The 13,485-nt window shown below is 32.2% G+C and overlaps 1 protein-coding gene across 2 annotated transcripts; it reads left to right on the forward strand.

Moving 5' to 3' along the window:
• Nucleotides 1-214: 214 nt before the first annotated feature.
• On the forward strand, nt 215-13,283 carry Sec31 (secretory 31). Of its 2 annotated transcripts, none has more exons than XM_065514147.1 (11): nt 215-334; nt 591-816; nt 872-1,841; nt 1,908-2,151; nt 2,218-2,333; nt 2,968-3,082; nt 5,124-6,601; nt 10,255-10,368; nt 10,431-10,820; nt 12,503-12,574; nt 12,649-13,283. In XM_065514147.1, the coding sequence occupies exons 2-11, from the start codon at nt 620-622 to the stop codon at nt 12,835-12,837; spliced, it is 3,885 nt and encodes a 1,294-aa protein (XP_065370219.1). In that variant the 5' UTR covers nt 215-334; nt 591-619; the 3' UTR covers nt 12,838-13,283. The 2 variants fall into 2 exon arrangements, with proteins under 2 accessions (XP_065370219.1, XP_065370220.1); XM_065514148.1 differs by having other exon boundaries at nt 216-334; nt 611-816.
• Nucleotides 13,284-13,485: the final 202 nt, after the last annotated feature.

Below are 13,485 nucleotides of genomic sequence, written 5' to 3' on the forward strand. Positions count from 1 at the left end.
CAAATTGTAATTTTTGGGAATCACATTTTTAACATGGTTTCTTTGAACAATATTTCTAATTTTTTTTTTACAATTTTTCACCGATTTTTTTTAAAACAAAATAGTTTTGAAATAAAGTAACCAAAATAAGAAAAAAAGTACACATCAACATAAAAAGTAATCAAGTTTGGTTATAAATAACCACAATGGCAACGCTGCCACCGTTGCTGTCAGATTTTATTTTAACGCAGAGCAGAGAACAACGAAAAAATATACGTCGGCAAATTATTTGTAATTTTTAAACAATTTATTGCTATTAAATTGTATTAAAAACATTTAATTATTATTTTAAAAGGTACTTTAAACATTACTGCCAAGTATTTAACAAAAATATCGCTGATAAATGCAAAATATAACAAGAAAATTTGTATAAACAAACTACAAGACCAGTGACGAAAGAGAAAAAGAAAATTGATGACGGGGACATTTTTAATTGGTGCCAGCAATAAACAGATTTTCTTATGAGTTATTACAGGCACAGATTTTGAAATTCCAATTAATTAAGAATAACTTATAGTTAGTTGTGCAGAGTATATTAACATATTTTATAGTATTATTTTGTTTTGTTTAGAGACGCAAGATGAAGATTAAGGAGTTGCAGAAGACGGTAAACATAGCCTGGTCACCATTGCCACAGCATCCCATTTATTTGGCAGCCGGTACTGCTGCTCAACAATTCGATTCAAATGCAAATTCTAATTTGGAAATATATTCGACCAATTTTAGTGATCCCAGCTATGATTTAGAATTGAAAGCCTCAGTGCCCAGCCAGTATAGGTAAGAAAATGTGATTACATTGAAAGATTTGTTATGATAATCGAATTTTTTATAGATTTCAAAAACTTATTTGGAGTCCCACGGGCTATGGAGCCGCACATGGCAATGGTTTAATTGTGGGTGGCTGTGAGGGCGGCCATGTTATGATTTATTCCCCTGCCAAAATGTTGGCCAATGAAGATGGCCTCATTGCCCGCCAGGACAAACACACTGGTCCTGTTAGTGGTTTGGACTTTAATCCCTTCCAAACAAATCTCTTGGCTTCGTGTGCTTCCGAATCGGAGATTTTTATTTGGGATCTAAACAACACCACCACCCACATGAATCCCGGCACCAAAACTCAACCCTTTGAAGATGTTAAAAATGTGGCCTGGAATCGTCAGGTGCAACATATTTTGGCTTCCGTTTTCAGTTCACGTTGTGTGATATGGGATTTGCGTAAAAGTGAACCAATCATTAAATTATCTGATACACAGTCGAGAGTACGCTGGCATGCCATACAATGGCATCCTGAGGTGGCTACCCAGGTATGGCTAGCTTCAGAGGATGACCAGGCGCCGGTGGTGCAGTTGTGGGATTTGCGTTATGCCACCGCACCCGCCAAAACCATGCAAATACATCAACGCGGTATGTTGGGCATGTCTTGGTGTCCTCGCGATATTGATTTGATGGTTTCTTGCGGCAAAGATAATCGCATCTTCTGTTGGAATCCCAATACTCAAGCTCCGGAAGGTGAAATTCTATCTGAAGTAGCCACAACGGCCAGTTGGTATTCAGACGTGCAATGGTGTCCCAGAAATCCCGCTTTAATTGCCAGTTCCAGTTTGGATGGCAATGTTTCAATTTATTCGCTATTCGGAGGTGTTCAACAGCAAGTACAAACCGCCAATAAGATAGCTGACTCTTTTCCAGGCATGGATCAGTTTGCTCAGGCACCTATGCCCCAACAAACAGCTCCGGTGGTGTACCACGATTTGAAATATGCTCCTAAATGGATAAAGAAACCCTGCGGTGTAACATTTGGTGTAAGTGTTAATATATTTTCTTAATTTTAATAACATTTTAATAAATAATTTTTATTTTTCTTTTAGTTTGGAGGCAAATTGGTGTCTTTTAACAATAAATCCAAAACCATTAATATTTCTCAAGTTACTACCGAGCCCATCTTGGTGGAAAAAGCTAAAGCTTTGGAAAAATCTCTAAGTGAGGCCAATTTTATAGAGTACTGTCGCCAAAAGGCCGATGAAACAACCGATCAAAATGGTCGCTATTTATGGTATTTCATTAAAGCCAATTTTGAACGTAATCCCAAAGAAGAAATTCTCAATTTATTGGGTAAATTTGTTTACGTTTATTAAAAGCTGTTGATAAAAATATTATTAATAATATTATATTTTAAAGGTTTCAACAAAGAAGATATTGACAGTAAATTCTCAAAATATGTACCCGAAGAGGAAACAACTCAACAAAGCCAAGATGTGGATCAATTAAACAATCGTATGGCTCAACTAACACATGTAAGTTGGTTTTATAAATGTTTTTCATATATATTGTATGGGTACAGCATTTCCGCAAGAAAATATTCTTGAAAGAAAAACTGATAAGAAACTCCACGTGGCATATTATTAGTTTTTTGTTTATTTACTTAAGAGCTAGTGCAACTCTATGTATTCTGTGTTTAGTTTAGAGTCCACAGTGATTTCTTATCACAATTTCTTTTATAACACTCTTTCCTCTTTCTAACTTTAAAACACAACAACAACTAACTAATACAGCATCTAATCATCAACACTTAGACATGATAAAGAATTTTATATAAAAAAAACAAACTATTTGTACATATTTTAATATTTAAAACAATTTTACATTTCACTTTTTTATCAATTAATACCCATTTATAATAAAAAAATAACAAAATTTCATCCCATTAAAAACCAAAATAACACAAGAGTGATTCAACGGATGTTGAATGTGATCAAAGTACTGATGACAGCACTAATAGTTATACGGTAAGCTTAAGGCTAAAATAACAACATTAATGTACATTAATCTCATCATCAAATTTTTAATTTAAAAATAAAATTTATTACTATCATTTTTAAAATATGTTTTTGCAATTATTGATGTGTTATTTTTGTATAATTTTTACAGCAACAGTTTGACAATAATACTGTATTTGATGGTATTGCTGCTGCCCAAAAGGACTTGAATAGTAGTGAAGAGCTACAGAAACCTTTGCCACAATTCAAAATACCCAATGGAGAACGTAAGTTTTATAATGAACATTTAAATATAAACTTAAGTCTGCACCAATTGGTGTAGACTTAATGAATCTTAGCCATTATAACGAAGCGAGTAGCTAAGAAGCTAATTTAAATTAAATTAGTTTCACTTCAGAAGGTTTTTAAAATACCTAACTGATTTAAACTTACTACTTACTACAGCTTCAACATATTTCCATCAGATCAGTTGAAACTGAGTTAGAGCTCTATAATGTCTATATTTCGCATGTCGTGAAAGCTACCTGTTCTGATACAACGAGTGAAACACACAGGTCCAATCTCTTGGCTTCGTGTGCTTCCGATTCTGATATGTTTATATGGGATCAAAACAATACCATATCCCCATGAATCCCGGCATTAAAACTTAATATTTTGAAGATGTTAGAAATGTGACCTGGTATCGTGATCTTCAGTAGATCATTAGATATAGAGTTAGAGCTCTATAATGTCTATGTTTCGCATGTTATGCCGGCTACTGTTCTGGTACAACGAGTTAAATACACAGGTCCAATATCTTGGCTACGTGTGTTTCCGATTCGGATATTTTTATATGGGATCTAAAAAATACCACACCCCCAAAAATTAGGCATAAAAACTAAATGTGACCTGGTACCGTGATCTTCAGTAGATCATTAGATCATGAGTTAGAGCTCTATAATGTCTATGTTTCTCATATTGTGCCGGCAACTGTTCAGATACAACGAGTCAAACAAACAGATTCTGTTAGTAGTTTGAACTTTAAACCATTCTAAAGGAATCTCTTGGAAACGCACATTTTTATTTGGGATCTAAACAATATCCACATGAATCCCGGTACCAAAACTCAACCCTTTGAAGATATTCAAAATGTAGCCTAGAATTGTGAACTTCCGTTTATAGAGCAAATCATTAAATTATCTAATACACAATCGAAAGCACGTTCAATGGAGTCCTAATGTTGCTCTCTAAATATGGCAAGTTTCAGAGAATGACCTCTGTAGTATTAGTGTTATGCCTCAGTACGCTAAATTATCTAATTTAGTGTACATTAAATTGTCTAATACACAATCGAAAGCACGTTCAATGGCGTCCTAATGTTGCTTTCCAAATATGGCAAGTTTCAGAGAATGACCTCTGTGGTATTAGTGTTATGCCTCCGTACACGTCAAAATAAAATCCTACCCACGACAACTTTTCTTAAATAAGGAAAAATCCGAGTGGAAAATAAAATCACTAAATTGATTAGCAAAATTCAAACAACAATCGTTTAGACAGCGGAATCGATATGGCCATGTCCAACTTTCCATATTGATTCATACATCAATATATCCGATACATATTTAAAATAGAGAAAATCGGAAAATCGGGAAAAAAATTTTTGACCTATTTTTGATCTAGATCTGGATTAATAAGTCATTAATATAGACAATATCGATATCTAATGATAGATATTTCAAAGACCTTTACAATGACGTATATAACGCCATAGTAAGTCAGACCTACAATGGGTCAATATCGGGAAAAATATTTTTTGAACAGAATTTTTTTTTCACAAAAATATTTTTTTTTTCATTACATTTTTTCAATAAATAAATTAAAAAAATAAAAATAAATTAAAAAAAGTTGGAATAAAAAATTGTTTTAAATTTTGTTTAACTTTAATTAAAATTTTTATTTTAGAGTCAAAATCGGGAAAAATAATTAATTAACTCGATATTTTTTCACAAAAAAATTTTTTTTCTCATAATATTTTTAAAAACGAAAAAATTTAAAAAATTAAATTTTGAAAAAAAAAATTAAAAAATATATTTGTCATAAATTCTTTTTCATTTAAAAACCAAATTTTAAAAATTAAAAAAAAAAAATTGAAATAAAAATTTTAAAAATTAAAAAAAAAAAATTATTTTAAATTATAATTTGGTGAAGGTTATTATGGATGCGGCACAGCCGAATATAGCTCTCTTGTTACTTTTATTAAAAACGGATTTTCACCACAAATCCCAATTTTTCAAATAACTACAAACAATTTTTTTTTGTTTATTTTAGATGCCGACAGCCTTATTACCGAAGCCATACTTACCGGCAATTTGGAGGCCGCTGTACATTTATGTCTCAATTCCAAACGCACAGCCGAAGCCTTTATAATCGCTTCAACGGCTGGCATAGAATTCTTAACGAAAATTCAAAACAACTATTTGCAAGAACAACAAAACGAACTATCAAATGTTATTTCCGCTCTAATAACACGCGATTGGATGGATTTTGTTACACGTTGCACCATCGACTCCTGGAAAGAGGCTTTAGTAGCCGCTCTCAAACACAGTGAACGTAAAGTGGTCGATATCTGTGAAAAACTAGGTGATCGCCTGTTGAAAGAGTCTACCGCCTCGTCAAACATTGAGTACACACGCAATGCTATGCTGTGCTATATATGTGCTGGTAACATTGATAAATTGGTGTTGGCTTGGTATCAAATGAAGCAATTGGAACATCAAAATACCAATTATAAATTGAATACCGAAGAGTTGCAAGAGTTGGCGGAAATCGTGATGTTAATGAACAAATCACTGGAAGAGCAGGGTATAGCGGTTGAGTTGAACTCTAAAGTGGCTGATTTTATTAAGGAATATGGTGGTTTGTTGGTGGCCCAAGGAGCTTTCACTGCGGCTCTGTCTTATATCATGGAAATTAAAGCATCGGCTTCACATCCAGATTTGGATGATTTGAAACAAAGAATCTATAGTATTGTGCAACCGGCACAGCCTAAACCGGTGCAAGTGCCAAGCCAACAGCAAACTATGCCACAGCAAGGCATGTATCAACGTCAACAACAGCCCAGAGGTTCATTTTCGCAAATGTCAGCTGGAGGAAATATGGGTGGTTATCCGGGAGCAGCAGCACCAACTGCCATGCAGCCACCAGTCAGCATGACCAATCCTTATGGACCACCAGCTGCTAATACTTGGAATTCGAATCCAGTAAACAATCCCATGACTTCGCCCTATGCTACGCAACCCATGCCAACAGCTACTGCGGCTCCCTCTGCTCCACCCACCCTATTTAATCCAGCCTCGGCTATGCCAGCAGCCGCCAAGCCACCGGTTAATGAAAACTTAACACAGCCACCACGTCCACTCAGTACAGCCAGCTCTCAAGGCGGCACTTCAACTGGTGGTGGTTTACCTTCCAGATCCAAATATGTATTAGATCCTTCAGTAGCACCTAGCGGTCCCATGGGCGGCTATGGCAATACCTATAATCCAGCACCAGCTCCTCAACAAACTGTACCCACCTCCTTTAATACTACACCCTTTAATGCTAATTCCATAGCAGCTCCGGCACCTTCTATTATGCAGCCCTCATTTAATCCTACACCCTTCAGCAACAACTCCTACATGCCCGGTGTAGCACCCATTGAGACAGCTCAAGCTGTGGTGCCACCACCACCCATGCAAACCATACAACGTAATCCCACACCGCCACCAGGTTGGAATGATCCTCCAGCCCTAAAAACAAACAGACAGGTAAGAGTTTTGTTAACATTTAAGCAAATAACAACATTGTTAATGGAATTCTGCAAATATTTGACTTCAAATTAGGTGTAACAAATTAGTATATTTAAATTTTAAAAACTCCATAAACAAATATTTAAACAACTTAAATATTCTTTCCAAAATCTGATTTATTCTTTTTTGTTTTTGTAAGCTTTATTTTCTTAATTTGCTTTTTTTGGTTTCTTTGTTGTATATATTAATCGTACGTTTAATTTCTTTTACTTTTTCTCGTCGCCTAGAACATGTATTTCTACTCACAGACAAAAAATGAAATGTCTGCTCATCATGCGGGCACCCGCAAATGGCAAAAAATTATTAATCATGAAAAGGACACTACTGCTCTTCTTACATTTGCTAACAATGAATTCAATTTATTAAATACAAATTTTAGCAATGATTTCAATACTACTACTACTTCTTCTTCTACTTCTTGTACTTCTAATAATTTTCAAAACTCTTCACTTTATCAGGTATTCTGAAAACCTGCAAATTGTGTTTTGTTTTTCGTTATTATTACACGTTTGATTTGCCTTATATATAATTTGTATATGCACTAAATGTAAGTGCTGGTTCTCATGCGTCAAGTTTATAGAACAGAGAGGAAGAAAAAAGAGGAAAATCTTTTCAATTTCCTCTTCTCTCTCATCTACAAACTCAAGACTTGTGGAAGTAAAATTGACGTGTGTGAACCAGAACTTAATAAATATTTTTCATCAAATTTAAATTGAATATCGTGGAACTATGTACATATATTCAAAACACTCTATCTTAGGTAACAAAGTTTTAAGGCTCGTTCTTTCTGAATTCAAATTATCGTAAACAAATTTGTATTCCGGGTATATTATGATTTTTAAATCTTGTAATTCCAGCATCCATATTCCCAACATCTAATTCTTTAGCTTCATTCAAAGGTTTTTAGGTTAGTTTAGGTTCCATGGACAGCCACTTGAGTCCATTCAAAACTGATCTCATTGTGATGTCCAAGAAGTAAACAGCAGGATCCAAGGTGAATCAACCAGATTCTCTGATGAAGTAATGAAGGGGTCTCAGATTCATCCTTGATCGGCGTTGTCATAGAATCCAATCATTGTCGGAATCGGTTTTGAAAACGACACAAAAAGTACTTTGGTCTCGTGAAAACGAAAGTTATCGGTTTTATATTCGATCTAGAATTAAATTCTGAATAGATTAAACAAAACTTTACATTGGATTTCATAAGTCAGATGTAAATTTTTTGTTGTTTTCAAAACCGAATAAAATTATGCAGTATCTTGTAATAAAAGAAACAATTAGCCTTATTTGCTCTCGACGGAATTCTATAAGTAGATTCGACCTGCCGGGATTGTATACTGCTGTTTACTTCTTCGGTAAACCGTAGGCCCATTATTGTAGCATGTGTTCCAATTATGCAGTTTCCTGTAATATTTGCTCAATAAGTAGACTCGTCCTGCCGACATCGTATAAGGGCCAGGTCAACCTCGCGATAACACAGTTGTATTTATTTGTCCACCTGTTCTGTGCAGTCTCATATAGTTTCTGCTGTACAACAATCTTACATTTTGTAAGGGAAATACCAGAAAATAGATCAATCTCCTCCTCAGCCATCATCGTTCTCCTTCTGGGCAATTCGTCTGCTATACAATTACCCTGATTTCCATCGTGTCGTTCAAGCGTTATCCTAGAATGTCTCTCTATCTCATTTAGGTATACCGGGCATTCCTCGGTTAACCTAGATGTCGTGAAGCCACCTGGTTTCATCGCTCCCCATCTAGCCAAATCGTCCGCTATAAAATTACCCTGATTTCCATCGTGTCCAGGGACCTAGCTCATTTAGGGATACCCGGCATTAATCGGTTAACCTAGATGTCGTGAGGACACCTACCATTCTGTTATGGCAGCCTTGCTATCAGTAAATATACATATATCTCCAGATATTCGATAATACCTCAGCCAGTTGGTATATATATATTCTGTATATATATTCTGGATCGTTATAGATAGCGAAGTCGATATAGACATGTCCGTCTGTATGTTGAAATCAACTATCCGTAGCCCCCAAATAACTTAGATGATTCATACATCAATATATCGGCTTGGTTGCTATTTAAAATCGACAAAATCGGCCCACAAAGAGATATAGTAAGGAAAAACCGGTAAAACGTCGATTTTTGCCCTATTTTTACCATGAGTGGCAAGGGTATATATAAGTTTGTCATTCCGTTTGTAATTTCTACATTTTTCATTTGCGACCCCACAAAGTATATATATTCTGAATCGTTATAGATAGCGGAGTCGATTAAACCATGTCCGTCTGTCTGTCTGTTGAAATCAATTTTCTGAAGACCCCAGATATCTTCGGGATCCAAATCTTCAATAATTCTGTCAGACATGCTTTCGAGAAGTTTGCTATTTAAAATCAGCAAAATCGGTCCATAAATAACGGAGATGTGAGCAAAAAACCGGGACAACCTCGATTTTTGACTGGATTACTAAGTCATTAATATAGACAATATGGATATCTAATGATAGATATTTCAAAGTCCATCGCAACGATGTAGATAATGCTATAGTAAGTTGGACCTAGAATGGGTCAAAATCGGGAAAAATATTTTTTAACCCGAATTTTTTTTTCATCAAAAAATTTTTTTGTCATACATTTTTTCCAAAAAAAAATTTAAAAACTAAAAAAAAAATTTTTAAAAAAATTTTGAAAAAACTTAAAAAAAAATTAAATTTTGTTTACCTAAAAATATTTAAAAAAATTTATTTTAAAGTATAATTTGGTGAAGGGTATATAAGATTCGGCACAGCCGAATATAGCTCTCTTACTTGTTTTATCTATATCTGGATTACTATGTCATTGATATAGACAATATGGATATCTGATGATAGATATTTCAAAATCCATTGCAAAGATGTATATAAAGCTATAGTAAGTAGGACCTACAATGGGTCAAAATCGGGAAAAATATTTTTTATTTTTACCCGATTTTTTTTTCATAAAAAAAAATTTTTTCTTTTTCCAAAAAATTTGTTTTAAAAATTAAAAAAAAATAAAAAAAACATTTTAAAAATAACTTAAAAACAATTTAAAAAAAACTTTAATTTTGTTTAAATAAAAATATTTTTAAGAATAATTTGGAGAAGGCTATATAAGATTCGGCACAGCCGAATAAAGCTCTATTACTTGTTTTCTTTGAAAATCTAATTTTCATGGAAATCTATGAGGGTATTGAATATAGTTCCTCGATATATGAATGGAATTTATATTTTAAGAAAATGCTCTACTAGAAAGCAGAAAAAATAACATTTTTTAAATTTGGTGAAAAATAAACAAAATTCGTTATACATATTTGATTCAATGAAATTCCCTTTATTTACTCCCCTTAAAGAAATTATTTAGTTTTATTATTTGATACAACTTTTCTAAAGTTTAGTATTTATCAAGTTAGCAAACTACTATAAAGACAATTACAAAAAAGTGTTCACAGCTTCTGTTAATTTGCAATGTTTCTATGTTCATTTGTTTAACTTTATTTTTTAAACAAATAATACAACCAAAATTGTTATATATAAATAAAAATAACAATAATAAAATTTAAATTTCCTTGAAAAATTTTTAGACTAAAAAAGTTGAAAGTAAAACAAGTGCGGCCCCAATTACTCATCCCTTGTTTGGTGTTGATCCCAATCAAAATCAAAACGGTTATATGGATCCTAATGCTCATTATCAACAGGTTAGTATTATTGTTATAGATTTTTCAGATAAACAAATATTAAATATTATTTGCTATTGCAGGGAGGTATGCCACCGCCTACTTCACAAACTGGAGTTCAACAGCAAGCAAATATTTTAAATCCCAGCCAACCACCCATGATGAGTGGTGGCGGCGGTTCATATTATAATCCGCAAATGCAGCAAAATAATAATTTACCCAATCAGCCAATGAATTTCCAAACATCAGCTATTCCCTCACAACAGCAACAACATACACAATCTTGGCAAAATCAATCCACTCAGCAGGGCATGATGGGTTATCCCGATCACTCTGCCCAGCCACAACCGCAAATTAATCCTAGGCAACCAGAACCGCCTAAGGAGAAGCCACCACTACCCGAAGAATACATTTATTTGCAGACTGTACTCGAAGAGTTGAAGACAAATTGTTTGAATGCCGCAAATGATCCGGTAAGTCTGAAAATGTACACTGAAAATTTGTTTCATCAACAAATAATTTGCACTCACAATAAGATTAACCAACAAATTTTGCACTAAAAATCAGTTTCATCCAAAAATGTTCACTAAAAATGATTGTATAAAAATTACAAGCGGAATGACAAACTTATATATTCAGGCCTGTCACAGAATTCCATTCCAATCGAAAGTGGAATTAATTCAGTATTTTGCTTCTTCAGAAAAAATAAAACGAAAATTTCTTCTGGAATGAAACCATTTTAAGTTTTCAAAGTGGAATTGATATTTCTTTGTAATTATTTGTTTTTCTAAAATTTTTAATCAATTTCTGTACCAAAAGCTTCCCTTTTGTTTTAATATAAAAAACGCTGTCAAATTTAAAATAGAAACATAGAATTATTAAATATTTTTGAATTAAAAAGAACCTAAAACGAAATCGATCGGAATAAAAACTACGGAATTAATTGAAACCATTCCAAACAAAATGTGTGACAGGCCTGATTATATAATTCTGTCTGTCATTCCGTTTGGAATTTCTACATTTTTCATTTGCGACCCCATAAAGTATATATATTCTGGGTCGTTATTGATAGCGAAGACGATATTGCCATGTCCGTCTGTATGTTGAAATCATCTTTCCGTAGCCCCCAAATAACTTACATACATCAATATATCGGAAATTCTTCCGGCTCAGTTGCTATTTAAAATCGACAAAATCGGACCACAAATGGATGAGATATAAGGAAAGGGATAAGTGACTTTTTTTACTATTTTTGATCTATATCTGGATTAATATAGACAATATTGATATCTAATGATAGATATTCAAAATCGGGAAAAATAATTTTTAACCCGATTTTTTTTTTAACCAAAAAAATTTTTTGTTTATAAATTTTGTTTCACTAATAAAAAAAAAATTTACAAATTTGAAGAAAAAAATTTTACAAATTTTGAACAAAAAAATTTTACAAATTTTGAAAAAAAAATTTTTTTTAAATTTTGAAAAAAACTAAATTTGAAATTTTCAAAAACAATTTTGAAAAAAAAAATTTAAGTTTAGTTTGGTGAAGAGTATATAATATTCGGCACAGCCGAATTTAGTTCTCTTGTTTTTTTCATAACAAATTTATTTTCATAAATTTTTTCCAAAATGTTTAAAAATTAAAAAAAAAAATTTGGAAAAAACTTTAAAACAATTTCGGAAAAAATAAATTTAAATTTTGTTGTAAGAAATTTTCAAAGTTTATTGCAACGATGTATATAAATAAGGCTGTATATTGGACCTACAATGGGTCAAAATCGGGAAAAATATTTTTTAACCCAAATTATTGTGTCATACATTTTTTTTCACTAACCCCCAGTATCAAGAAGTCTGGTTATGTGTTAACTAACAGTTATACTGACAGTTTTCATACAAAAATAGTATTAAACGACAGTATAACTATTAGTTAGCACCTAACCAGACATCTTGTTAATGGGGGTAATAAATTAAAAAAAAAAAATGGATAAAAAATTAAAAAAAAACAATTTGAAAAAAATTTAAAAAAAAATCATTAAAAATTAGTTCCACCAACAAATGATTACTAAAATCACAATCATCGAAAAGTCTTTGGACATTGCAAATTAATTCTAATAAAAAAAATTAACTAATCTTCCTTTTAACAAATCACTTTTAGCGCACTAAACGTAAATTTGTAGATGTCAATAAGCGTATGGAAAATCTCTATGACTGTTTAAGAGATGGCCGTGTAAGTTGTTATATTTTTTTTTTAAATATTCCATTTCAATTACTACAATTACTTTTTCCCCTTAAAATTTTCAGCTTAATCCTGCTACAATTGATGCTTTAAATCAAATTATACAATGTATACAAATCGGTGACTATGGCAATGCCCTGCAGGTACACACACAAATCGCATTCGGTTCAGACTTTTCTCAATGTGCTGGTTTTATGCCGGGCCTCAAGGTGCTCATACAATCGGCCAATGAATTACAAGTGTATTTACGATAGATTGTATTACTTGTGTGTTTAACTAATAATATCAGCAAACAAAAAAACTTACTAACATATAATTAATTCAATAATTTTTGCAATATTATATTCCATTATCGCTATACAAATGATATGACCTTTTTTCTTTTTTCTTGCTTGTTTAATTTGCATTTTTAAGTTTATCTTGTTGTTTATTACTTTTTATTTTGTTTTGGTAATTTAAAAAAAAAACTGGCTTTAATTATTTTAATTTTACTCTATTTTCTGTGTTTAAATGTTCGGTTTAAATGTTAACATTTCTGTTAATTAAGAAAGTGCTGTTTATTTTTTCATTATTAGCTACAAATTTTTTATAGTTTGCTTCTTAACATTTATAAATGCAATTATGTTTTAAACAAATTAACAACCACATGTGTTATGTAAACGAGAAATAAATAAAATATATAGATATAAAAATTAATAAATTTAGGCTATTGTGTTTATTAAAAGCAACAACACACAGTGGGGCCAATCAAAAACAAGAAAAAGAGCTTTATTCGGCTGTGCCAAATCTTATATACCCTTCACAAAATTATACTTTTAGGTAAAAAAATTATTTTTTTTAATAATTTGTTTTTTTGAAAAAAAAATGTAAAATTTTTTTTAAAAAAAAATTTTTTTTTTTTA

The sequence above is a fragment of the Calliphora vicina genome, chromosome 5, assembly GCF_958450345.1.
Source record: "Calliphora vicina chromosome 5, idCalVici1.1, whole genome shotgun sequence".
Classification (NCBI taxonomy): Eukaryota; Metazoa; Arthropoda; class Insecta; order Diptera; family Calliphoridae; genus Calliphora; species Calliphora vicina.